Raw genomic sequence first — 25,988 nt, 5'->3', positions numbered from 1 at the left:
CTTCCTTCCTTCCTTCCTTCCTTCCTTCCGTCCTTCGTTCCTTCCTTCCAGCTTGAGCCAGGTTTAGCTGGGTGTCAGAAACTGACAAACCAGACTCCCTGAGGGTGGGGCCCAGGAATCTGCATTGGGCCACAACCTCAGGGAATCCTGACACACACTGATGCTGAGGACCAAGTGGAATGACTTCCAAATGAGCCTTTGGGGCCGGGCCACACTCAGGGGGCGCAGGACCTTAAACTGGTACGGTCACCTCCATCTTGGTCTCCTTGCCTCTGCCCTCACTGCAGCAGCTGAATGGATATTTTAAAACATAAATCGGATCACATCCACTCTGTTTAAGACCTCACGGCCAATGTCTGTTGCACCTGGAATCAAATCCAATGCCATTGGGGGCTCTGCAAGGCCCTGCATGCCCAGCCCCGTCACCTGTCGATCTCCCCCGCCCCGCCCCACCCCGCCCCTCTCCCCGTGGCTTTGCTCACTTGGCTCCAGCTTCCCTGGCCTCCTCACCGCTCCTCCAAATCCAGACACCTTCTCACTTAAGAGACTTTGTGCTTGGGTTTCCTCTTCCAGGCCCCTGCCTCTTTTAGCCTTATGGTCCCTGATGCCATCCTCGCTGTATGAAATCACCTGGCCTCCTCTGTCTTGTTTTGCTTGTTTATTGTCTGTCCGCACAGACCAGAATGTAACCTCCATGGGGGGAGAGGTGTGCCTGTCTGGGTCCCAACTGCCACCAGCGCCCAGTGCAGCATGTGGCATGAGGAAAACGAAGAGGGGACATCTGTTGGGTGAATGGATGGTTGACTAAGGCTTGGGGGGCAGCATAGAGACCCTGCGTGTCCTAATAACCACAGGATGTGTGTTTCGGGCAATGGATGAATTAATATTTGGGTGAATATAAGCATGGATGGGTGGATAAGCAGGTGAAAAAATACACTGGTGGCTGGATGGACAGAGAGTAAACAGATGGGTGGATGTGTGGATGGATAAATTGTGGAAGAACAGAAGGAGAGAGCCAGGTAGGACGAGGTGGCTGCTAGAATACAGTTGTGGATGGATCGATAAAAATATGGATAGCAAATGGAGGGATGGACAATGAAATAGGTGCATAAATATCGGTGGATAAATGAGTGTTGAATAATGGTGGGTGAATAAATGGATGGGTGAGTGAATGGCTCGATGTATAAAAAGACGGATACATGAAAATAGATGTGCAAGGCCAAGAGCGAACCCTAGTATAAACTAGAGACTTCAGTTAATAATCACCTATCCTCGTTGGTTCAATTGTAACAAATGCGCCACAGGAAGACAGTGGGTAAATCGTAGAGGAAACTGGGAGGAAAGGGGGTTATGTGGGAACTCGAAGTACTTTCCAGTCTGTTTTTCTGTAAACCTAATATTCTCTAAAACATGAGCTCTAATAATTTTTTAGAATTGATGTAATGGATAACAGATGTATGGATGGGCAAACAGAGGGATAATCAAATGGGTGTATGAATGGGATGGATGGATGGATGGACGGATGGATGGATGGACAGACGGATGGATGACGGATGGGTGGGTGGTGGATGGGTAATTGGATGGATGTACTTATACTGAGTGAAACCAAAGCAGATAGATAGAGAAACCAATATGTGGCTAGATATAAATAAACAGATGAGATGGGTAATCAATGACTGGATAGATAAATAGGTAGATAAACATACAAGTGGATAGGCAGTTAGGTAACTGAGGCTCAGACAGGCCACTGAGCAACTGTGACCAGCGTGCATCCCCCCATCTTCCCTGCAGTCCCACGGGCAGCCACACCTTCCACGTATTCCATGACCATGCAGAGGTGGCGCCGGGTCTCAAAGGAGCAGAACATGCCGACCACAAAGGGGTTCTCGGCGAAGGTGAGTATATCCCGCTCCACAAAGGCCTGCTGGATCTGGTTGCGCAAGATCAGGTTCTGTTTGTTTATCTTCTTCATCGCGAAGCGCTGCCTCGTCTCTCGGTGCCGCACCAGGTAGACAGCGCTGCAGGGGGAGAGAGCGAGGACCGGCCATCACCTCCGAGACACCCGGCCTCCGCCACCCTCCCCCCGCCAGAGCCCCGGGTGGCTCACCCGTAGGCACCATTGCTTATGAGCTTGATGGTCTCGAAGTCGTTCTCTCCGGGTGGTTTCTTAGCCTTGGTGGTGGCGCTGCGGCCCTGCAGGGGAAAAAGGGAGACCACCACCGCCATCATCATAAGACTAGAACTCTTATCATCCCATTTTACACGTGAGGAATCTGCGGCACAGGGAGGGGGTGGACGGATCCTTCGTCAAGTGCCACAGTGAAGGAGTAACAAAGTCAGGACTGGAACCTGATACTGACTCTGAAGCTATATTCCTAACTTTTTTCCACTAGGAAAGAAGCCTACGAAATAATCACTTTCATATACAAAAAGCTACCAGAAATCAATAACAAAAAGCCCACCAATGGAAGAGAAAATACAGACAAGATATGTGAACTACAATTAGAGCTCTTAACCATATGAAAAGATGCTGAACCTCACATATAGTGGCCGAAGAGCAAATCAAAACTCCCCCAAGATACAATTTTTCACCTAGCAGACTGGCCAAAAGGATCCAAAAAGCTGACACCCTCTGGGTGAAGCTGTGTTGGAACAGGTACTTTTATGCCTTCCTATCGGGTGTGTAAAATGATACAACCTCCATGCAAGGTACTCTGGCCTATAAAAAGAAGTATAAGTGCATGTTCCCTTCGATCCAGTAATTTCATTTTCGAATTATTGCTACAGATATGCATGTGAAAAATTACATATGTATCACCTCACTCATTGCAAGATTGGAAACAACCCATATGTTCATCTTTAGGAAACTGGTTAAATAAACACACGAGAGGCATCTGCGTAAAGGAATACTGTGCCACTGTTAAACAGAAAGGAATCGCTCAGTACACTGATTCAGTATTTTATTAAGTGGGGGGAAAAAGCAAGGAACAATATGTACTGTAAGTTTTTTGGCAAAATAGAGCTATCTAATCGTATTTAGGGGGTGCTCAGTAGCACATATACTAATATTTGGGGGGGATATAGGTCAATGGGGGGACAAGAGTGGGTGTAAGATATTTCTCTGTACACCTTTTTTGAAAATTATGTGTATTTTTCTTTGGGACAAAGAGATTTATCCCGTAAGTATTTCACAAAAATGTGTGACATGAAAATGTTAAATTTGTATGCTCCTAAGAACGTAGTCTAAAAACATCTGACCCAAAACTTGACAGAATTACAGGAAGAAATTGCTCAAAACAAGGATTTAACACATATTTCTCAGAAACGATTAGATTAACCAGGCCAAAAAAAAAAAAAAAAGAAGAAGAAGAAGAAAAAAAGAATAGGGACGTGGAAGATTTGAATCACTCAATTGACAAGTTTGATTGAATGAAATAGGTAGAATCCTACAAACAACAATTAAAGATAAATACCTTTTTAGAGTTTTAGAGTTTTGAGTGATGTCATTCCATTACCTATTCAAAAAATTAAACAAATGGCATGCATAGTGAGATTCTTTTCAATATATATATTAAGGAAAGATGTGCGTGTGTGATGTGTGTGAATTCATAGACACAACTTGAAACAAAGGTTACGAATTCAAATGCCTTAAGGGGCCAGGCAGGCGGGGGGGGGGGGGGGGGCGGGGGGGGGCACCATGCATGAGTGGGGGGGCAAGTGCCCCATATCCTAGGGGCAAGCGCCCCCACTTAGGGCCAGCTGGCTCCACCACGGTGTTATCAGAACTTCCAATTTTTCAAAAGAAGGCCCAAACCCAGACTGTGAGTCAAGATCTTCTCATCTCTAGATTTCGCTGCAATTTGAAAAAACAAAAACAAACAAACAAACAGAGCAGTGCCGAGTCCAGAGAAAGTGCATGTGCGGCCCCTAGAGCTGGCAGTCTCACAGAAGGAACATCTGTCAAAGCGTGGCTGGCTTAGAGGTGGGATCACGGCAGTTTTCACTATGTTAAGTGGCTAATGCAGAGACATCCAACCGACTCAAAACCCCACGCGGGGTTCCTCACGATCCATATGGATCAATTCTGCTCCTGGCTGTGTACCCAGAAGGACTGAAAGGGTTATACACACATGTCCACGGCAGCACTTCCACTTTCAGACAGCAGCCAAAAGACGGGAACAACCCCAATGTCCACCAAGAGACAAAGGATAAGCAAATGCAGAAGACCCGTCCAATGGAATACGATTCAGCCATAAAAAGGAACCAAGCGCTGATTCATGTCACGACATGGATAAACCTTGAAAACATTGTGCCGGGCACAAAAGGCCACAGAGTGAAAGTAAATTTATATGAAATATCCAGAAATATATATGAAATACACATTGAGGCCAACTATGAAATTTACATGAAATATCCAGAATGGGCAAATCTATAGTGTCCCAATTCAGAGGTTGCCAGGAGGGTGGGGGGTGGGGGGGCAGGGAGATGGGAAGTAACTGCTTAATGGGTATATGGTTTCCTCTGGGGGTAACGAAAATGTTCCAGAGCTAGATAGAGGTGAGGGTTAGGGTTATACCTTATTGTGAATATACTAAAACCCACTGAATTGTTCATTTTATTTATTTTTTTTAATTTTTTTTAACGTTTATTTATTTTTGAGACAGGGAGAGACAGAGCATGAACGGGGGAGGGTCAGAGAGAGGGAGACACAGAATCTGAAACAGGCTCCAGGCTCTGAGCTGTCAGCACAGAGCCCGACGCGGGGCTCGAACTCAACAGAGCGCAAGATCATGACCTGAGCCGAAGTCGGCCGCTTAACAGACTGAGCCACCCAGGCGCCCCAAGAATTGTTCATTTTAAAATGAATGCTTAAAACGGTACGTTTTAGGTACCATGGGTACATGGTTGGATTATGTGTATTTTACCATGAAAAGAGAAAAGGCCCACGGAGGAATGGCGATGATTTCCCCATTCACAGATGGGGAAACTGAGGCTTGGACCACGGACCAAGAGATCCACCCAGCCTGAGGACACAGAGCCAGGAGGTGAGCCCTGGCCTGTCCTGCTGGAACCAGAGTGCTGACCGCTGGCCCTCTTGGCCTTACCTCAGAGAGGTCGTCCTGCTCCGGTGTATTGGAACCACCGCTGTCCTGTTCCTCCAGGTGCACCACGTCTAGGAGGGGGCTGAGTGTGAGCGGAGGCTGGGGTCCGGGTGGGTTCACCCCAGCCCCCTGCACCCACCAGCCAGCACCTGGAAAGGGGTCACGGGTGAGGCCCAGCTGGCGGATGATGTAGCGGGGGATGTCAGTCTTGACAAGGTGGCCTTCCTTGGCGTGGCCCTCCGCCGCCTCCAGCAAGTGGTAGAACTCCTCGGGGTTGAATTCCTGGGGCGGGGCAGCAGCAGGTTCAGGGTGGGCTCCAACCCTCCCCCACCCCCTACCCGCCCGCCCCCCCCCCCCCCACGCCCAGTCCCCTCACCAGGCACTCCAGAAGCCTCGCGGGGCGCGAGATGATGATGAGCAGCTTCTTGACCAGCTGAGTGACGAAGGCAACCTCCATGCTCTCTGAGCGTTCATAGGCCTGGGGCGGCGGGCACAGTGGGGGTAGGTTTCACAGGTGCCCGGCTTCAGCCAGGCCCCTCTCCCCACCCCACTGGGTACACACTGTTGCTGTTGTCCCATTTTACAGGTGAGAAAACTGAGGCTCGGGCCACAGGGTAAAAAAGAATGACAATGACGGTAGCCAATGTTGTCCTAAAACCTTCTCTCATTCATCTTCAAAACAGCCTATGCTCCAGGCCAAGTTAGAATCCCTCCACCCCGGGCATGCTTTCCCCTCCGGTCCCTGTGTGGCTACCTGATCCGTGTCTAAAGTCGCACCCCACCTCCTGGCTGTGCCCTCAATCACCATTAATGACTGTACTCTGCTTTTCCTGTTTTCTATCCCATGAATCCCCTTCTACCAGGCCATACGTTAATTTCTCTATCGTGTCTATCAAGGCCAAGACCAGGGTGAGGCAATGAGGCACTCACCCTGAAGCCAAAAATCTCAGTCTTCAAGGTAACTAAGATTTTAATGCAGGATGTGAAAAAAGCATGCAAAAAAAAAAAAATCCATGATAAGCAAAATAACAAGATTTAAGGGAGGATAGGATCTATTAGGGTTGTCCTGAGCCACACTGGAGCTTGAAGCAAAAGGGAGGAAGTGTGTGGGAATCTGTACATGTTTTCTCAGTGATTAACAGCTTTAATAAAAATATTGTTGATGATTAAAACCAGAAAAGTAAAATTCTAACAAATTCTGGTTTGATTATAAATAAAATACTCGAAATAATGTTAAGTTTTAATATACCCACTTTTCAATTTTTCCAATAATTACTTTAATAGCCTGAGGGGGGGGGGATTAAATACTTGTCTCATCCCAGTCCCAGCCCTGATGCTTTTTATTTATCTTCTGACTCTCCTTACTAGAATGTCAGCTTCCTGAGGGCAGGGACTTTTGTTTGTTTTATTTCCAGGGAATTCTCCAGCTTCTAGGCCAGTGGGAGGCCTGGAACAGGTGCTTCATAAATATTTGTGGAATTCATGAGTGAGCAAATTCCCTTTTTATAGCAGAAGGACTGAGGCACAGAGAGGTTAAGTGACTTGGCAAAGGCTCCACAGTAAGTGATGAGCTGGATGTGAATCTGGGCCGTTTGGTCTGTGCTCTCAATTCCTACGAATCTAGTGCCAGAATCCAGACTCAAACCCGATCTGATGATGAATCCCATAAGTCAACGTACTGCCCTTGAGGTCGGAGTGGGCGCCTGGAGCCCGAAGCCCCGTATTCTGGTCTTTGTGCCCTTATCCAATGTCATTCCCTGAAGACAGTACAGTCACTTGGCTTCTGTGCTCCTAGAATTTCCCAGATTGCCTTCTCACCTCAGGGCCTTTGCATGTGCTGTTCACCCTGCTTGGCACACATTCCCCCCAGCACTTCTCATAACCGTCACTTCCTCATTATTCTTGTCCCAACTTCAATGTCACCTCCTCTGGGGAGGCCTTCTGGACCTAACAAGGGAGTCCTTGACACTCCATCTGATTGCCCTGTTCTATTTGCTTCAGAGCCCTAAGCATCAGGTGAAATCACCAAATACCTTGATCTGTTTCCATGTTTCCTATCCACCTTCCACATTAGAATAACAGCCCCAAGAGGACAGGGATATTTCTCTAGTTTGTTCACTGTTGGGTTCCCACTGCCCCAGCACACAGTAGTTGCTTAATAAATGCTACCCACTGTCATTGAGTTAAGTGGGGGTATCATCTTGTTTACTTTCATTCATTAATCCATGGAACCAAAATTTATTAATCACCTACTGTGTGCAGGACACCGTGCCAGGCATCAGGGCCGCAGCAATGAACAGACAACCTCATCATCCACCCGTGGGACTGACATTTGAGCAAGCGAGACAAGAAATAAGATAAAGAAAAATACACAGGAGGACGGAAGGCGCTAAGTGCTAAGGAGAAAACTAAAGAGACAAGAGACGGTGGGTCGTGGGTTTGACATTTTAAATAAGGGGGTCTAGACGCCACCTGAGATGCTGATATTTGAGTAAAGACCTGAAGGAGGTGAGGGAGGTTAAGTCCCTGCCTCCCCCACCACTCCAGACGAGCACCACGTCCTTGCACTGGGACCACGTCTTTCTCTCCCACCCCTGAAGTTCCACGGCGGCGCCCGGCACGTGGTAGGCGCCCTCTGAACGGAAGTGGGGTGAAAGAAGGCGTCGGGCCTGACCGAGCCAGCGCCCCCCGAAACACACACACTCACATCCTGCAGCAGCTTCTCCAGGTTCTCCTGCAGCTCGTAGAAGTACACGGTGGTGATGAGGCCGTCGCGGGACTTGGTCAGGCAGTCCCGGGCCAGCTCGATGATCTGGTGGTGGATGAAGCTGAGCACGCCGTCGGCCAGCGGCAGCACGCTGTCAGGTTCGTAGGCACGGGCGAAGTCACGCAGCTTCTCCTCCATCTGCGCGGTGGCCTGCGAGGGGGACAGAGGGCCGGGGTGCCGGCGCGGGGCTGCGCCCGGAGGCTGTGGCCGCCGGGAGCCTGCGCTGCGCGCGCCGGCCACCAGGGGGCGCGCGGAGCTAAGGCGAGCGAGGGCTCCCGCCGCCCGGGCCTCCCCGCGGCCGCCCCCCGCCCCGCCTCACCTTCGGGAACCTCTCCTTGTAGACATGGTTCATCATCACGATCTCGTTGTCGTAGGAAGAGGGGGAGCGCCCGGGGCTGCGGGGAGAAAAGCCCATCCTGTGTAGCCCCCAACCTCCGAAAGCAGCCAGGTGTTAGATCCCACCCCCGCTCCCCCGTAAAACTTCACCCATCGTGCTGTAACCCGTTTAATCGCGTGAGCAGAGGTCTCACAACCCCCCCCCCCCAGACCATCAACTTGGGGTGGAGGGAGGTTATCTACCCACCTGAGGCTCCGCGAGCGGGGCCGCACTGCAGGAGAGCGGCGGCCACCATCTTCGTCTGTGATGCTCTCGGTGCTGCCGAAGTGTTTGGAAAGGAAGTGGAGCTCATCCACGGTGGGCTGGTAGGGCAGCTGGTGCAGGCGCTCCTGGGAGGAGCAGGAAGACTGGGGGGAGGAGCGGGGCCGGGGTCAGAGCCACCGCAGTCCCCCCACAGCTCGCGACCCTGGGCTGGGACTCCTGGGGCTGATGGGCCACTGGGCAGGGTCGGGATCAGGACCCGGTTTATGATCCTTGGATCCCAGGGTCCAGGTTGGGACTCCTGGAGATAGACAGGGGGGACGGGGACAGACACGGATGCGAACTGTGACACACACAGATGTGGCCAGTGGGAGCCTGTTAAAGCCTGAATCAAGTCATATCCCTCCTCTGTTCAGAACGCTCTGTGGCTCCCACCTTACTCAGTATGGACCCTGAAGTCCTCCTCAAGACCCACAACATCCTGCAAGATCTGGTCCTGTCTCCCTGCCATCACCTCCGCCCACTCTCCCCATCAGTTACTCGGTCCAGCTGCGACAGGCCTCCTGGATGGTCCTTGAACAAGCCAGGCACACTCCTGCCTCAGGGCCTTTGCATTGAGGGGCCTATGCTCCCTCTGTCAGGAGCATATCACTACAGATCACTCCTCCTTTACATCTTTGCTTAAATGTCACCCCTGTGGGTGACATTCACCCCTCTGAACACACATCCCTCACCCCCTATCCCTGCCTTATCTTGTTTCTTTTTGCTGTATTTATCTCCTGACTTACTATATCTTTATTATTAATTTTTATTGCTGCCTGCTCCTTGAGGGCAGAGACTTGGTTCTCCTTGGTCCCTAGTCAGGGTCTAGCACGCAGTCGGGCAAACACAGACTCGCAGATATCAGTGGAGAAACACAAAGATATCCACTTGATTCTGCAGGCAGAAGGGTCTTTTGAAACGTTACATCACTCACTCCCCATCCCACCAGTATCTATTAAAATAATTTTTTCAATGTGCATAACATATGATCTACAGAACCACAATGTCAAATAGCTCAGGCTGAAATTTTAGTAAAATTTAATATAAAGCAAAAAAAAAAAAAAAAAAAAAAAAGCCTTTGTATGGCTTCCCGTCACATTTAGAAGAAGATCCACCACCCTGCCCTGGCTGAGAAGCCCCAGCATGACCAGGGTCACTGCCTACCTCACCCTCGTTCTCCACTTCCACCCCAAAGCTCCAGCCAGTTGAGGTTATTTTCAACTTTCAAATGCAACAAGTTCTCTGTTGCCTTTGGGAGTTTGCACATGCTGTTCCCTGGTCCTCTTCGTGAAACCCCCCTCCTTTCCTTCCTCCACCTGCCAAACTCCTACTGATCCTTTGTCTTGGCTTCAATTCCACCTCTTCCAGGAAGCCTTCCTTGACCCTCCCCCCCAGCTGAGTCAGGTGCTCCCTCCTGTTATCACCTTACCTGGTGCCACTCCCAAAACAGCTCCAACACCCTGTATTGTAAATATCTTCTTACTGGTCTGTCTCCCCTCATGAGGGCTGCATGAATCCTTGGATCCTGGCCCACCTTATAGAGCCCACCCGCCATATGACAGCCAGTCACATGATAAATGTCTGCTGAACATCATACCAATGGATGGATGAGTGGACCAGAGACACAGGCAGAAAAGGGGGTAGGTGCAGAGAGACTTTGGGTATTGCGGTGGTTGAGCAAATGCACTCTGGGGGAAGAGTGTGCTGGCCCCGGCCAGCTGAGACCCTTGGCAAGTGGTTCGACCCGTGAGCCTTAATACCATTATCTGTAAAATAAGTCGGCGATAGGCAGGACCCCCAAGAAGATATGCTGAGGGTGGAGAACAGGGCTTTCAAGGGGACCTGTAACTTGCCAATAGATGGACGGGTGATACCTTGGAAAACTAGAGAAACCCAAAACCCTCATTAAGGCCAGCGCAACTGCTGGCCTGGGTGAGGGCTCCCGCCCACTCGCCCACCTGCCGACTCACCGAGACGGTGGAACTGGGTGTGTTGGTGCCATAGCCGGACGAAGGAAGTGAAGCCAGAGACCAACGGCGTCCGTCCGCCCTGGAACCCAGCCAAGATGCTCAGAGGCTGCTAGGCCCCACTGGTTCCCCCCCCCTCCCCGTCCTCAGGGTGTGGGGGAAGCTACTGGCTACCACTAGGGTAGGGGCTGGGGGTATATCTGTGCTCTACGATTCCGAAAGGCCCTCAGAGCCACAGAGGTAAGGAGGAAGTCTTCCAGCCGGGCACCAGGGACCTGGAGCAACGATCAGGAATCCCCAAAGCTGCCCCCATGATAAAGTGCTCAGACTGAGGCCACTTGAGCCTTCTCGGAGAAGAAAGGCCCCTCTTTTTCAAATACATACGCTGCCACATCCTCCCACATCTGCTCACTCACACACAGATACGGTCACTCCCACGGCCACACCTGCTAGTGTTAGTGTGACTCGTGTGGCTGAGATCACACACTGACAATCATGCACCTTCACGCATGACTCCTCAACACGGACACACACACAACCCCTGACCCGTACACGGGCCCCAATCGCACGCTTCCCTACACGAACACACCATCACGCATGCACACACACACGTACACGCACACACACACGAACACGTACACGTAGAGATGGAGTACTCACACTCTGAAACAAAGACGCACACTCCCTCACACCCGTTCTACTCTGCCACGTTCACACAGACACATTCGAGAACGCTCACGCACTCAGTCACACATTCAAACTCCCACGCAGCCACACATTCATTCACACTCCCACCAGATTGCACACTCACATGGAAACGTACTTGGAAGGGCATGCTCTGTCACGCATTCACACACATTTACAAATGCACAGGGATACCTTCACACACGCTCACACTTGCACGCTGATGCACGCCCCCGTGGGCATATGTGCGGGCAGGGCCGCCTCACACGACCACAATCTCACAAGCCTACATTCACACATCCACATCAGCACAAAGATTGCATATCACAGGGACACACCCTCCCAGGCATTAGCCTCCCTCCGGGGAGCGGGGCCCTCCTAGCCCACCCACCATGCAAGCGACCAGATCAGGTTCCAATCTTAGAGCCCTTTTCTGGCTCCCTAATGCCTTCAGCCAAATTCCGCAGCCAAGGGGATCTCTCCGCAGCCACCCCAGGGAGGCATCCTCTGTTCCCACAGTCCTGCGTGACTTCCACACGACAGCCTTCACCAGTCTTTGCAGTGATCTGCGTTCTCTGGCCCGCCACCCCAACTCAACCCCGAGGACAAAGACTGTCATTCACCCCTTATGCTCAGCTCCCAGCTCGCACCACGTGTTCAGACAACGTTTTTAGAATGAATAAAGTTCAAAGAAAAAGAATCCCGCCCAAACATCCTGGTGACTCCCAGAAGTTTCTCCAAAACGCATCGGAGGAATCTCTCTGCCTCCCCCAATTTCGCCAAAGGCCCCAAGAAAATTCATTAGTGACATTCTAGAAACCCTCAAAGATCCCCGTAGGGAAACCTATGATTGCTCCTCTCGGGCCCTGGAGAAATAGCTCTAGGTGCCCTTTCTCACGTTGGAGACCAAAGTCCCTCAATGGGCATCTTGCAGTCTGCGCTTGCGCACTTCATCTCCGTTCCCTGTCCTGTTGCTATGGAGACGCCCGTCCTGGAGCTAGAGGCTGGGGAGACTGAGACCCTGGGCTCAGAGCGCACGCGCTTTCGCTCCGCGGCAAAGGAAGTCCCACTCCCCCTTTGATTCCGAATAGGCGGTTGGCCCCGCCTTCTCATAGGCCCCGCCCCTAAGGCCTGGCGCTTATTCCCGCTGGGACGCTGGGGCACTCTGCGGGTCCCTCAGGCCCCGTCTCAGGTGCAATTAGGAGGGGAACAGATGGCGGCCCAGACGGTGGTTGGGGAGGGTCCGGCCAGGGTTCTAGGGCCCCGGGGAGAGGGACTCACCTTCGGGAGGAGGCAAACGAGAAGTGGGCGGGGGTGTTGGGGGAGAAGTTGCGGGGGCTGTCCAGGGGACTGCTACCTGTAGCGGAAAGAGGGGGATCTTAAAGCTTGGCATGGGAGGCAATCCCACCAGGCCGCTCAATCCCCAAAGCGGGTTGCCAACAGCAGCCCTTCCCGTTTAGTCTCGTCCCACCCACGTAAGAGTGGACCACGCCCCCTTAGCTGTAGCCCCGCCTCTCTAGACTGTTTTGGTTATGGAGTCAGCCCAGCTCCCCATCAGGCCGATTCTGTCTACATCTGAGATGGCCCCGCCCTTCAGGTACGGTACCTCCCCTCAACCCCAGCCTCTTCACAGTCTTGCTCCGCCTGGGCCTCCGCCCACAAAGGCCCCTTCAGCCGATTGACCACTGCCACACAAGATGGTCCCGCCCTTTGCCCAATCTGGGTCCTCCTCTGTTCAGTCTCCGCCCAATCCTGCGGCACGGACACGCCCCTACCCCGTAGCCACGCCTCCTCTAGTCTGGTCCGCACCCACCACCTGTCTCACCCAGGTGTCCAGGCAGTGGGGAGTGGGGTCGCGGCAGCGTGGGCGAAGTGCTGGTCAGGATGAGGCTTTTCCGGTTACTGGTGCGGCAGCTGCGGGGAAGGCGAGGCAAGGGGACCGGGCCGGGCCGCAGCCCAGTGAGTTTGTGAACCCAACCAGCCAGCCACCTTCCCATCTCAGATCCCCGCCTGTCTCCCATCTGTGTGTGCTTGGAGGTGCCCCCAGAGGATTGCTCGGAGGAGGAGGTGATGGAGGCCTAGGCAGGGCTGCGTATGGGAAGGGATGTGCGTGTGGCACGTGTGTCCAAAATTACCTGTGTGGATCATGTGTGACCATGGGAGGCACGGCGTCAGTCATGGAATGATAGGAGCGTATATTGTCTTGGGGGCTGTGCGTGACATCCTCTGTGTGTATCCACGTGTGGCGCCCAGTGTGTGAGTTCAGCACTGGGTTGGGTTGACCTTATGTGATAGGACCTGTGCCTTTTGCGTCTGTGTGGAACAGTGTGCCATGCCACTTGCCCATGACGAGATGTGCCCTTGTGTGTTAGAGCGCGTGCGTGCATGATTTTTGCTACATGTGTCTGTGTCTTTGTGATACCCTGCCCTTGTGTATGTGTGTGACATTCCCCATGTGTGTCCACGGGTGGCATCTACTGTGTGTGAGTTTCATACCCTGTGAGCCTGCCACCATGTGTGACATTCCCTGGATGAGTCTTCTCTATGATGCGGTATGATACTGTGTATCTCTCCGTCTCTGCGAGATTCCCTGTGTCATTTATTCTGCCATCTGTGTAACACCGCATGTGATAAGCTTAGGTGATATCATGTGCTGTGACATTCTTGGGTGCATAGATGTCATTGCCATACATGTGTCTGTGTGCGTCCTGGATGCCATAATCGTGTGTGTGTATCGTCATGCATGTGACATCTTCCTAGATGTACATACACAACACTGTACCTGTTGGGCTGTTCATCTGTGTGTGACGCTGGGGGTGCCCCCGTGTGTCTGGGTGGGCATGACTCTGACCTACAGCCACTGTATGCGTGATGGCTCCAGGGTGTATCTGGGCCACTAGGGCTGTAATGTGTGCATGTGTGTGACATCATGTCCTACGTGACGCTCTGTGTCACTATTTTCCGGCTGAGGCTGTGTTCTTGGTGGGGGGTAGTTTGTGCTATGATAAAGCCCCCCCTTTTCCTTCTGCCCCTCAGGATCCCAGATTGTGAAGAGGGAGCCCCCAGCCCCTCCATTCCCCTCACCCCCTGCCACAGTGACTGAGCACATTAGCGAGGCCAAGAACACGCGGCATGGGGGCGGGGGGAGGCCAGGCTGCGGCTATTGTTCCGAGGGTGCCAAGTCCCCCACCCTCCCCTTCTTCCCCTACCCCCACTGGGTTGCCGGAGCCCGCAGCGCCAGCAGACAAAGGCGCCGCAACACCCCCCCCCCCAACAACCGGCGCAGCCTCCTCCCCCCTGCAGCGGTCCTCGCCGGCGCACAGTGCCCCCAGTCTCGGCCCACACTGTCCCCCAATTCAGCCCCATCCCCTGCAGAAGGCGCCGCACGGGCACCTCTGGCGCAGCTGGACGGGGTGCAGCATCCCGGGCCCCGCCCTGCGGCAGCGGCCGGAGGGGCGGCTTTAGTGGGGAGGGCCGGGTCAGGGTCTGAGGGATGGGGTTCTACCTCTTGGTGCGACGGAACATACTGCCGCCAGGGAAGGAGGGCATCGAGAAATTGGAAAGCGCTGTCCAGAGGGAGTCAGACATGACCCGGCGGCGGCGACATGGTGGCAGGTGCGGCAGTGGCGGCGGCGGCGCGGGGAGCGAGCGCGCGGGGCGGAGGCTGGAGCCGCAGCGGGCAGGGGAGGGCGGGGGAAGGGAGGGCCGTGCCGCTGCCGCCCGCCAGGAGGGGGCGCTGCTGCTCACCAGCGCTCCAGGCCCCGCCCGCGCGCGCGCGCCTGGCGCCCCCACCCGGACTCGAAAAGGGGCGGCCGGCCCTGCGCATCTCTCCCCAAGGCTCACCTGCTGCTTTTCCGGGGCAGAGGCAAATCCTTCTAGAAGGCAAGGGGGCAAAAGGATAGAGGTCAGAGTGGACCAGCAGCTGCTGCCTGCAAGCTCTGTCACCCCCTGGAGCGGCAAAAGTTGGGTGGGACAAGCTACTCATCAGCATCCTCACCCACACCTACGTTATGCACGGAGGGCGGGGCTCTTTGGGGGGGAGGGTACCAGAGTGATTTCTCTTCCGATCCCAGACACCAGCAGAGCCCAATGTAGGACTCCTGAGTTGGCACCTCCATGTGTGTGCAAATTAAACAGGAGCCTATGTGGAAAATATTTCTTGAGCACCTGCTGTATGCCAGGCCCTGTGCTAGGCACTGGGGACACAGCAGCAAATGAGGAAAAACCTCCTGCCCTTTTGGGACTAGCATATAAAGAAGGGAAGCAGGGGCGCCTGGGTGGCGCAGTCGGTTAAGCGTCCGACTTCAGCCAGGTCACGATCTCGTGGTCCGTGAGTTCGAGCCCCGCGTCGGGCTCTGGGCTGATGGCTCAGAGCCTGGAGCCTGTTTACGATTCTGTGTCTCCCTCTCTCTCTGCCCCTCCCCTGTTCATGCTCTGTCTCTCTCTGTCCCAAAAATAAATAAACGTTGAAAAAAAATTTTTTTAAAAATAAAGAAGGGAAGCAGACAATACACAAATTAACACAGAAGTAAACACGATAATTTTAAACAGTAATAAGTGTCATTAATAAAATTAAGGTGATATGATGCAAAATGGCTAGGAGGAGGACACAATAGTCAGAGAGGGCTGCTCTGGGGAAGTGGCTTTTAAGATAGTTATTGAAAAAATAAGAGCCAGCCATGGAAGAATCTATGGAGAGAGCATTCCAGGTAGAAGGAACTGCCAAGGCCCAGAGACAGGAATGGACTTGGTATGTTCAAGCATGAAAGTTGAATGAATGAGTGACTCCGCACCCCAAGGGTTCTACCCCACTCCCAGACAGATTCAGTGTTGGGGGTGGGATAATTAGGGTCGCTCAAAACTGAAATTTGCAATGGGAACCAGACAATGGCCAAGTGGTCTTTTTTGATAATGGTAATGACAATTGCTAACTATTAACTTTATGTGTCCAGACCAGAAGAAGGTTGCGTTCTGTTTGTCAAGCACTCGGGAAGCCACTATAGGGATTAAAAGTTATGGAAGTCTGTGCCCTCTTCCCAGGAAAGCATCGGGCAGAAGGAGTGCCACCTTCCATCCAGTTCAGTGTCCACAGGCCAAAGTGAATAAAGGAGGCTGGGTAGGGCTGCAGATGGAAGATTCTGGTGAGAGTTTCAAAAGCCTTTTGGTATGGACTCTAACCAGGGGAAAATGAGTTATGTTCTAGATCCTTTCTAGGATCTCTGAAAGCAGAAAGCCCTGCGTTCAAAGCTCAGATTTGCCTCTTATAACCTTGGCAAATGACCTTCCAACACTCCAATGACCTTATAACCTTGGCAAATGACCTTCCAAAGAAGGTCCAGCAGACCTTCCAACAGATGACTCTGTGAGATGATTCAGGTGCCTGGCACCTTAGCATGAGGCCTAGCACATAGTAAGCACTCAATAAATATTAGGTCATAGGAGCAGGAGTTATTATGAATGGACATGCTGCTTGACAGAGGATGGGCCAAAGGTACCTCCCACTCCCATGGACAGAGGACAGACATATGGTTGGGGTCAAAGAGAACACTGTCCAGATCTCCAGTCATGCTCCCCTGAGCCACGGGTGACCAGAAATCCATTCCAGGTTTTCCCTCTGTTTTTGCAGGATCCGTTTGAATGAGGAGCAGCTGGGACCAGCCGGCTGGGTGGGACGACCGCAATGGCCCAAGCGAAATCTAGACCTGGATTTTTCGGCCACGGAGGCCAGGATTCCAGATCCGGGTACACTCGGCCTTCGAGGGTGAGCCCCTGGGGACCTTTAAACACCTCCCAAGTAGTCCTCGAACCTAGCCCCATTTGCTAGCGCTCCTAAATATTCTAGAATAGAAGTAAAGGGCAAACTGGAGAAGTAGGGGATTTGGATCCTTGCGTCAGAGTACACAGACGCCACCTCCATCACTAGCTGCAGAGAAGCTCTGCCAAGCAGATTCTGCTTCTCCCAGTGGTTGATGGACGGCGCTGGGGATGGGCTTTCGAACTCAGGATGCTGTTCGTATATACGATCCCAGCTGCACACAATTGGAGGCCCTCGGGAGCTCCGCAGTTGTGGGACAGCTCCTAGGGCGTTGCATCAGTGGGTGGGGTGTATCCAAGGCAGCGAAGTGGTTAATCCCGCCAGAAAGGAAGAGGTAGGGACAGGACTCCGGCGGGATAGCACAGACTAGGGGTTGCCTCAGGAAGGAACGGTGGGTGAGTGGGAGGATCCCAGGCTGGGGGCGGGGTCTTGAGCGTTGGAAGGCCCGCGTGGCGATGAGCCAATGGGAGTCGGCGCAGGCCCGGAGGGCGGGAACACACCGTCTTGTAGGCTCCGCCCCTTACAGCCCTTCTCCTGGGGACCCGACGGCGCGGACCCAGTCTGGCTGCTTCAGCACCTGCTCTGGCTTTGCCGCCCCTTCCTCCCTTTTCCCACAACCCCTTTTCCCACCCCAGCACTAAAACGGGTGGGAATCCAGGGAAGTTCTCAAGAGCCCAAGGCTCTTAGATGGAGCCATTTGGGCTCTGTTCGAAAGCAAATTAGCTTTCCAACCCAGTTCTGTCTCCAGCATCCTCCAGACACCTGGGAAGTCCCTCCTATCACCTAACTCCGATTTTTCCTGCTGCAGTGACGGATCAGCTTATCTTGGTCTCCAACTTCAGGGATGGTAGGTTAGAGGAGTCCAGAAGTAGACCCTGGATGAGGGTTTGAATCCTCCCCTTCTTTGTCCAAGCTCCAGGCTAGGATGTAGCCTGAGTCTGGAGCCACCTAGGCTTTATCTAAACTCCTCCAGATTATGTAGCGTGGGTCTGGGCTCCAAGGAGGATCAGAAGGACCAGACCCCAGGCAGGCTTTGAGATGAAGCTTTGATCAGTTTCCTCGCTGGGGTCAGTTTAGGGACAACATCGAACCCTCGTATTAACCCTTAGAAACGCAGTAAGAAGATAGTAGAAAAGAACTCTTCTCAGCTTCAGAATCCCCACCCATCTTGAAGGTGGGAGTTCCTGACGCCTGGATTTCCCCACACTCCACAATCCTCAGTGTCCCACTCTGTGCAGTGGACTCACTCCCGCGCCTGCGCAGCCTGGAGACCAGTATCTCCTAAGGCTGCAAGGAGCTAAAAATCGCTCCCGCCCACCCACAAGCTGGGCTGGACTTGAGGATCTCGCGGCGGGGGGGGGGGGGGGGAGTGAAGGGAGGAGGAATGAAGAGTGAGGAGGGAGGCTGTCTAGGGTGTCTGTCCAATTAGGGCAGTAGGAAGAATCCTGGTGGCTGGGCAGATGCATGGAGGTCGCAGGGGTTCCCCATGCCTCAGAAAGGGGTTCCTGGGGTGCTGAGGGGCGAGGCTGCAGTATAAACATGTTTACTGCCTCTGCGGCGCCGGTTGCCCCGAGGGGAGCGAGCCCTGGGGCACTAACTTTGCTTTGCGCCCCCTCACCCCCAGATTGGCGCCGAGCCAGGGCGATGACTTCGGTCCCAGCCCCCTCCCCCTCTGGCGGGCCAGGTGCCCCTCAGGCTATCCTCGAGGGGGAGCGCTAGGCTGCACCCCCTCCGTCAGCTCCCTGGAGCCCCGGGCGGCGCCTGAGGGGCGGGGTCGCCAGCGCGGCGGGACGCGCGGCTACCGAGTTCCCCTCTGGTAGCGTCCCGAGGCCGTGGGAGGGGGCGCCCTGGCCGGCCCAGGCGCAAGTTCTCCCGCCCCCTGCCGGGCCCCGCCTCAGGGCTCCGACCCCTTCACCGCCACCCGGGACCGGGGCTGCCGCGTACCTGCAGCCTCCGGCGGCGAATCAGGCCCGAATCGTCCATGGCGGCGGCGGCTTCGGCCCCGGGGAGGGAGGAGGGAGGTGGCGGTAGCGGCGGCGGCGGGAGGAGGGAAGAGGGAGGGAGTGAGAAGCCGCGGGGACCGCGGCGGCGGCGGCGGCGGCGGCGGCGGCGGGGGGGGGGGGGGGGGGGGGGGGAGTGGAAAGGGGGGGGGCCCCCGCGCCGTCCCTGCGTCTGGGCCCCCCCCCCCGGCCCCGCCCAAGGCTGCCCGCGCTGGGGGGGGCGGGGGGGAGGGTAGGGGCGGGAGGGGGTAAGCTAGGGAGAAGCTTCCATATGCCCCCAAGGGAGCCAAGCTACGAGGAGACACCTATGAGGAGAGACACTCCAGGAGAGAAACATGCCCATGGAGAGACTTTCAACCCAAGAAACACCCAAGGGAGACAGACATTCTCACTAAGATATATTCCTTACGCGGAACCCTCCCCCCTCCTCGCAGCGACCCCCTCAGGGAGACACATTCCCATGGATGGACAGTCTCCACGGGGACGCCCTCTCCAATCAGGAACTCTCCCCTCACCCTGAAAATCATTCCTAAGACAGATGGTCTCTGAGAGGTGACGCTGCCTCTCAGAAGCCCCCTGCTGCCCCCAAGAAGAGACATTTCCGCAGAGAAAAATCCCCACGGGTGAACGTGGGGAGCCTAGTGAAGACACCCCCAACGGAAGACCTCCTAAAAGCCATATTCTTTGTGGGAAATTGCCCCCACCCACGAGACCTCCACATCCCGAGAAGATACATTCTTACAGAGTGACATTTACATTGAGGACACCCATCCTCGCGGGAGATGCTCCCAAAGAAAAACATTTTGCATGCCTATAAGCCCCCCTTCCCAACCAGAGCCTCTTCAGGGAGTCCTGCAGCCCCTCTAACGACCCCCTCCCTCGCCGTCAGGATTAAGTAGCCAGGCCAGGCTGCGCTATATTTATAGGGGCGATTAGCTGGTAGTTGGGGAGGGGGGCAGCTGAAGCGATTTTCACACACACACACACACACACACACACCCGTAGTGTTCCTACAGCTGAGACCAAGCCGACTATGCTTCCCAGAGTTGGTGCGGAAAGCGTCGGTGACCTCCCCACTCCAAGTCTAGGCTTTGGTGGGGGGGGGGGGGTAGGGTGGGAAAGGGGCTTCCCAAGGGTCCTGGCCCATAATTGGCCAGGAAGGCCCTGGAGGGCGCGGTCACTGAAGGAAGCGACCCCTGCCGGCCAATGAGGGCGACGGCAAGGCAAGGTCTAGGTCCAGGTGTTCCCCAGACGCTTGTTTCCTCATCTCTGTGCCTTTGCCCGAGTTATTTCAATGTTTTTCTGTTTGTCGGCATGTTTGTTTGCCATGTCGCTGAGTCTGTTTCTCAAACTTCTCTGTCGAAGGCCCAGACTCCGCTTTTGTCACCCCTTCTAAAGCTGGCTTCGTGGGAGCTCTCCGTGGTGCTGATCTCATGCGCTCCTGTCCACGGTGCTGAATTCCGAGGGCAGCGTTGGGAGCTGAGGTCAGGGGAGGGAAAGGATTGGCGAAAGGCATAGCCCAAAGCCTGGACATATCTGACACACGAGCACCCTGGCCTACCCAAAAATGGACAAGGGGAAGGTGAGATCCACTATATCTTGATTTCTGAAGCCTATAGGACATTAGTGGGTGCCCATTAGGGGCCAGGAGACAGCACCTCCTAAATGGCTCATTTACTCAACACGTACTGAGCACGCACTATGTGCACAGTAGTGTTTTGAGATCTGAGCGTCCCATAGTGAAAGAGACAGACAAAAACTCTGCATTAGCCTGATAAGACAGGGAGATTTGTGGTAGTGGTCATTGCTCACAAAAACACATGCACGGGGCGCCTGGGTGGCGCAGTCGGTTAAGCCTCCGACTTCAGCCAGGTCACGATCTCGCGGTCTGTGAGTTCGAGCCCCGCGTCAGGCTCTGGGCTGATGGCTCAGAGCCTGGAGCCTGTTTCCGATTCTGTGTCTCCCTTTCTCTCTGCCCCTCCTCCGTTCATGCTCTGTGTCTCTCTGTCCCCAAAAAAATAAATAAACGTTGAAAAAAAAAACAAAACACATGCACACACTACAAGCACAGGCACACACACACGCTACACATATATACACGAACACGAACATACCAACACATGCTCAGGAAACAGACTCACATACACATAGTCACACACTCTGCAAATATGTACTTGTCAAAAATACACACACATACAAACACATTCTCCGCAAACACAGACTCACACACAAACACATACACATTGCAAATATGCACTTAGCAAACACAGACACACTGAATCCTTTACCAACACATTAACACAGAATGCAAACACAAAATCAGCAAATACAGACACACACAAACACATATACACATCAACTCACACTCTGCAAAGACACACGTATGCAAACACAGTAGTGTTAGAAAACAGAGATATACACACACGCAGCGAATACAGACATACAGACAACATCTACAAACACTCAACAAACACAAGCACACACACATCATACCAAAACCAATCTCAGCTCAGCTACACACAAACTCTCTCCTCCAGCACACAGACACAGTATCCTCCCGACACAACACATGAACACACACACACACACACACACACACACACACACACACTCACATATCCACTGCAGGACTGTTCCTCTCACCGACTCTCCCACTATAATGTCAGCTCTGTGAGGCTGAGATATTCATTTCTTGGTCACTACTTCATCCCCAGGACCTGGCACACAACAGCTGCTCAACAAACATTTGTTGAATGGATGGATGAATTGAGGGAATGTTTGTAAGAAACTTGCATTCACAGAAACTGCAGAGAAACACACACATACGTTTCAGATGCAGACACATACTCTCTCCACACATATAAACACCCCTTTGTGTTCACTAATGGTCAACATTCATGGCCAAAAACCTTTATCCACTGATTTATCCACAACATTGTCACAGGACAGCCATCCTAATCCTGCTTCCCCGTCCTTCACATTTATTATATCTGACTCAATTGGACACACTTGGCTTGAGATACATACAGGCCTCCTTAGCCAGATTTTGCACACACACATACACACACACACACACACACACACACAAACACACACACAAAACCACTCAACCAAGACTCACACATACCATACCCTCACCCAACAAACACACATGCTTTACACACACACAGCCATACAAACACACTCTCATCCAACACATATACACACAGATTGAGTTTAAGCCACAATCTCAACCTAATGCTCAGTGCAAGGATATATACACAGCAGCTCAGGGCCACCAGCCTTTGGTCAGCTGGGGCAGGGGGTGGGGCCATGGGAAACTCCTCCTCTGCGTCAGACCACACCCCCTCTGGCTGTCACTCTTTCTTGCACTTGACCGTGAGGTGTCTCAGCAGCGCTCTAGACCTCAGTTCACTTAACAGGTGAGGGGTAGCCCAAGAGGGCAGGGGAGGGGAGGGAATTGTCTTGTCCCTACAGACCCTCAGCTTCCCCTACCCTGGGGCTTTTGGATTCCAGCAGCAAAACTCGAGTCCTGCCACAGCCAAGCTTGGCTCCAAAGGGCCAGCCATAGTGGAAGCCCCTAAGCCGATTGTGGGCCGAGAGAAGGTGACCATGAAAGGGGCCAGCAGGGATCAAGAGGGAGGGAGGAGACTGGGCAAAAGAGCAGGAGGAACTGCTGGACAGAGGAGGGAGATTGAAAGAGCTGGGGTGTCCCTTTAGTTCTGAAGACAGCGGGAGTCACCTGAGGGTTGACAGGGTGGGAGATCCTGCTGGGTGTGAGGGGGAGGGGAACTGTGGTCAAACCAGAAGGTGGGACGCATTGGGCCTAAAGGGATGGAAGGGACATGAGTCTGGTGGGGGAGAAGGGGCTCCTGGGTCAGAGGCACGACTTGGTGGCCCCCTGGGATTTGGAGGTCCTTGGTCATTGCCTCCTCATCAACTGCTCATTCTCTGTTCTGCCTTGCACTGTCTCCTGAGTAGGCATCAGGAGAGTGCCACCCTGAGCTTCCAGAAAGGGACAACCAAACCTTACCCTATACCCCAGCTTACTCTTATCTCAGGTGGACATGGCCTGCAGGGGCCACACTCGACCCAGGGGCCTGCCCTGGGCCCTAAGACTGACCCTGGTGTGGATCCTGCTGGGGTCCTGTGGAGGGAGCCGCCCACTCCCAGCTCTGTCCCGGAGACACCATAGGCTGGCGACCGATTTCGGCACAGTCCAGCTGCACCTTGCGGGTGAGCACTCCAGACCCTGCCTAACTTCCAACGCCCAGGAAATCCCACATCACCACAGCAATATCATATTTTCCTTCTGAGAGGGGCTTAGGATGAAGCACGGGTTGGGGGAGGTGGGCAGTCGGGGCTAGTGCTGAAGAATAGTAGTTAAAGTGCACAGATTCTGGACTCAGACTGCCTGGGTTCAAATCCCAGCTGTCCCACCTCATAATTGTGTGACTCTGAGCAAGTCACTTAATCTCTCTGGGCTTCCTGTAGACCATGAAAAAGGGAGAGAAATAATAGACCTACGTCATAGTGTTGTGAAGGTGTGTATGTAAGTATATGAAAACGTGTACCACTATCAGGGACGTAATGAACGATAAGCTGATTATGATAAGCCATCATTTTTATTATTACTAGAAATTGCATTTGGATCCCAAGAGAAGTGTCTTTATTTAAGTTTTGTGTTTGAGGGGCCCTGGCATAACTGGGGTCTCCCCTGTTCAAGGGGCCCCCAGGCCTTAGTTCCCCAATCCTACCTGAGGATCTAAGACCCCACCTCACAGAAGTACCCTTCTCCATGGTCCTGTTGTCCTTCAGAGATGGACACGCCAGAGGCATCGGACCCTGGGGCGGTCCCAGAACGCTGTGGGGAGCCGAGCCCTGGGTGAGTACAGTACCCAACAGCGTTTCGTTGTGTGTTTTGCTTCAGTTGGCCCTGCCACATCCTGACCCAAACGAGCCTGTCTTTCCCTCTGTTCAGGTGCGAATCCTTCCTGGGACATCTCCAAGCTGCCCTCCAGAGTCGCTTCCGCCTGCTGTTACTGGGGATACGCCAGGCGCAGCCGCTCTGTTCTGAGTTCTGCGATGTCTGGTAGGGGAGGTGGGGCATGAGGGGCGGGTCCTATGGTTTGGGCGGGACCAAAGGAGGGATCTGCAGCTTGTGTTTGAAGGGGTGTGGCCTGCCTCCAATAAGGCCAAGGTCTAAAAACGAGTTTAGAGGCCAGGTAAAAAGGGACGGGGGCCTGTAGAGGACCCGGCTTTTAAGGTTGGCAGGACGGAGGCGTGGCCTTCCACGGACCTGGGGTTTTTTAAGGGGCGGGACCTCTTGCTAGAAAAGAGAGCTGAAAAGATTGGGGAACGTAAGAGGCTGGCCCGAAATAGATGGTATGAAGTCTTCAGGGATGAGGTCAATTGTGACAGAGCCCCGGGTATGTGTGGAGAATATACGGTAGGGTGAAATCTGGAGGACAGCGTCTGTTGGGGCGTGGTCCTAAGAGGCTGGGCCTGGGTCTGGGGGCGGGACATACACTGAGTGAAGCCTTGGAGGGCAGGATCCCAACAGAACGCGACTGCCCACCTTCTCTCCACACACCATCCGTAGGTTTGCCACCTGCGAAAGCGATATTACCTGCGGCCCAACTTGGCTTCCGTTCCCAGAAAAGAGGGGCTGTGAGCCTGGCTGCGCTACCTATGAGCAGGTGAGCTTGAGATAGAGAGTGCGGGTGAGAGACTGGGACCTCCCCTTACTATGTCCTGTCTTAACCCGCCTAGGGCCCGGAGTCCGGACTGGCACTCCCAAGGCTCCTGTTCCCACGCTTCCCCCTTCCGCAGCACAATCTCCATAGTGGGATACGTCCGTATGCTCCCTAGGGACCATTGAGTCAGGATTTGGCCTCCCCAAGGGACCGTCTCTGCTCTAGGCCCATCCACAGTTCCCCCTGGAAGACTCAGAAGCCCGAATTACCTTCTCTAAAGCCCCAATCTTAATTTGACCCTCCCCCACCCCAGCCCTGGGGCCCAGGAAGGATAACTCGCCCTCCCCTGTACTCCGCTCCTGCCATGGCCCTGCTCCCACACTCCCGGGAGGACCCAAAGCGGGTAACTGCCCGCACCTAGGCCGCGCCTCTGCCCTGGCCCCTACTTGCAAAGAAACTCGGGGACTCTAGGTTTCCAAGGCCACGCCCCTGAATTGCCTGGACTCCGCCCACTCGGGCCCTAACTCCACCCCTTTTCCCAGACCTTTGCCGATGGGGCAGACCTTTGCCGCTCGGTCCTGGGCTACGTGCTGCCGGTAGCAGCTCCTGGCGCGGATCACTGCCTCAACATTTCCATCTCGGTACTGCCGGGTCGCAGACACGAACGGAGGGCCCGGGAAATCAGTTTCCCGCGGTCCCGCCGCTCCCGCACCTGGATCCTGGATGCTGCGGGCAGCGGGAGTGGTAGTGGAAGCGGCAGCGGCCCCTAGGGGGCGCTGGGCCTTGGATGGAAGATGCGTCCCTTCCCCCCACCCGGCCCAAGACACCCAGAGCCCACCCCTCTCCCTCTCCGTTTTTCTAGCTTCCAAAGTCCTGTCCCTCCTTCTGGAGTCCCAGAGACTAGCCCTTCTCCAGGTTATTAGAGAAATAGCCCAACTCTAGCTCATTTTCCCCTCTTCCCCCACTGAATAAAGTTGCCAGTCCCCCACTGAATAAAGCACTGTGATGTGGCTTCTTCTTGGGAAAACAGGCGGGAAGGATAGCTGCCAGAAATGTCACTTCAGAGGCCTCAGGTCCAAGAATTAATAAGTGATTCACACTAACATGTAAATGACAGCCTATATTGTGAGCAATTTCATAACTTGGAATATCCAGGTGTCAGAAACAGAAAGGGGTCCAGAAGAGGGGCTGGCAAGGGCAAGAGGTATGTTCCCCAAGTGTGTGCCACGAGGCCCAAGAAGCTCCTTGACTTGTACAGACCTCAAGACAAGCTTCATGGCCTTCCCTTCTAAGCAGACCCAACAGTGGCTGGCATAA

At 53.8% G+C, this 25,988-nt stretch overlaps 2 protein-coding genes and 1 long non-coding RNA gene across 9 annotated transcripts in view; 2 read left to right on the top strand and 1 right to left on the bottom strand.

Moving 5' to 3' along the window:
* The window catches only part of MAST1 (microtubule associated serine/threonine kinase 1), a 27,017-nt gene extending 7,973 nt beyond the window's left edge, over positions 1-19,044 (bottom strand). For 2 of the 4 annotated variants that reach the window (XM_040450047.1, XM_040450048.1), the window contains exons 1-12: positions 14,666-14,839; positions 12,986-13,074; positions 12,442-12,517; positions 10,480-10,558; positions 8,453-8,613; positions 8,189-8,264; positions 7,810-8,019; positions 5,479-5,580; positions 5,252-5,384; positions 5,106-5,173; positions 2,108-2,193; positions 1,810-2,018 (exon numbers count right to left, since the gene is read on the bottom strand). In XM_040450047.1, coding sequence (XP_040305981.1) covers positions 1,810-2,018; positions 2,108-2,193; positions 5,106-5,173; positions 5,252-5,384; positions 5,479-5,580; positions 7,810-8,019; positions 8,189-8,264; positions 8,453-8,613; positions 10,480-10,558; positions 12,442-12,517; positions 12,986-13,074; positions 14,666-14,748 — 1,372 coding nt within the window. In that variant the 5' untranslated portion in view covers positions 14,749-14,839. Of the gene's footprint in view, positions 1-1,809; positions 2,019-2,107; positions 2,194-5,105; positions 5,174-5,251; positions 5,385-5,478; positions 5,581-7,809; positions 8,020-8,188; positions 8,265-8,452; positions 8,614-10,479; positions 10,559-12,441; positions 12,518-12,985; positions 13,075-14,665; positions 14,840-15,003; positions 15,036-18,919 lie in introns of those variants that run through there. The other 2 variants (XM_040450049.1, XM_040450050.1) reach the window with 2 other exon arrangements.
* On the top strand, positions 12,526-18,025 carry LOC121014053 (uncharacterized). The gene is made up of 3 exons (XR_005783025.1): positions 12,526-12,757; positions 16,787-16,921; positions 17,724-18,025. It is a non-coding gene; the product is annotated as an uncharacterized LOC121014053 (long non-coding RNA).
* A 1,203-nt stretch (positions 19,045-20,247) lies between the features above and the next one.
* Positions 20,248-25,650, top strand: RTBDN (retbindin). 4 transcript variants are annotated; one of them, XM_040450061.1, is made up of 6 exons: positions 20,248-20,557; positions 23,037-23,211; positions 23,794-23,860; positions 23,957-24,067; positions 24,578-24,674; positions 25,214-25,650. In XM_040450061.1, exons 1-6 carry the CDS (start codon positions 20,543-20,545, stop codon positions 25,439-25,441), a joined length of 693 nt encoding a protein of 230 aa, XP_040305995.1. In that variant the 5' UTR covers positions 20,248-20,542; the 3' UTR covers positions 25,442-25,650. The 4 variants fall into 4 exon arrangements, with proteins under 4 accessions (XP_040305995.1, XP_040305994.1, XP_040305996.1 ...); XM_040450060.1 differs by lacking the exon at positions 20,248-20,557 and adding an exon at positions 22,295-22,397 and having other exon boundaries at positions 23,021-23,211; XM_040450062.1 differs by lacking the exon at positions 20,248-20,557 and adding an exon at positions 22,299-22,397.
* The last annotated feature ends 338 nt before the right edge of the window (positions 25,651-25,988 follow it).

Source organism: Herpailurus yagouaroundi, unplaced genomic scaffold (genome assembly GCF_014898765.1).
Source record: "Herpailurus yagouaroundi ecotype Mexico unplaced genomic scaffold, PumYag 200, whole genome shotgun sequence".
In the NCBI taxonomy this organism is placed as follows: Eukaryota; Metazoa; Chordata; class Mammalia; order Carnivora; family Felidae; genus Herpailurus; species Herpailurus yagouaroundi.
This window is presented reverse-complemented; position numbering and strand designations above follow the sequence as displayed.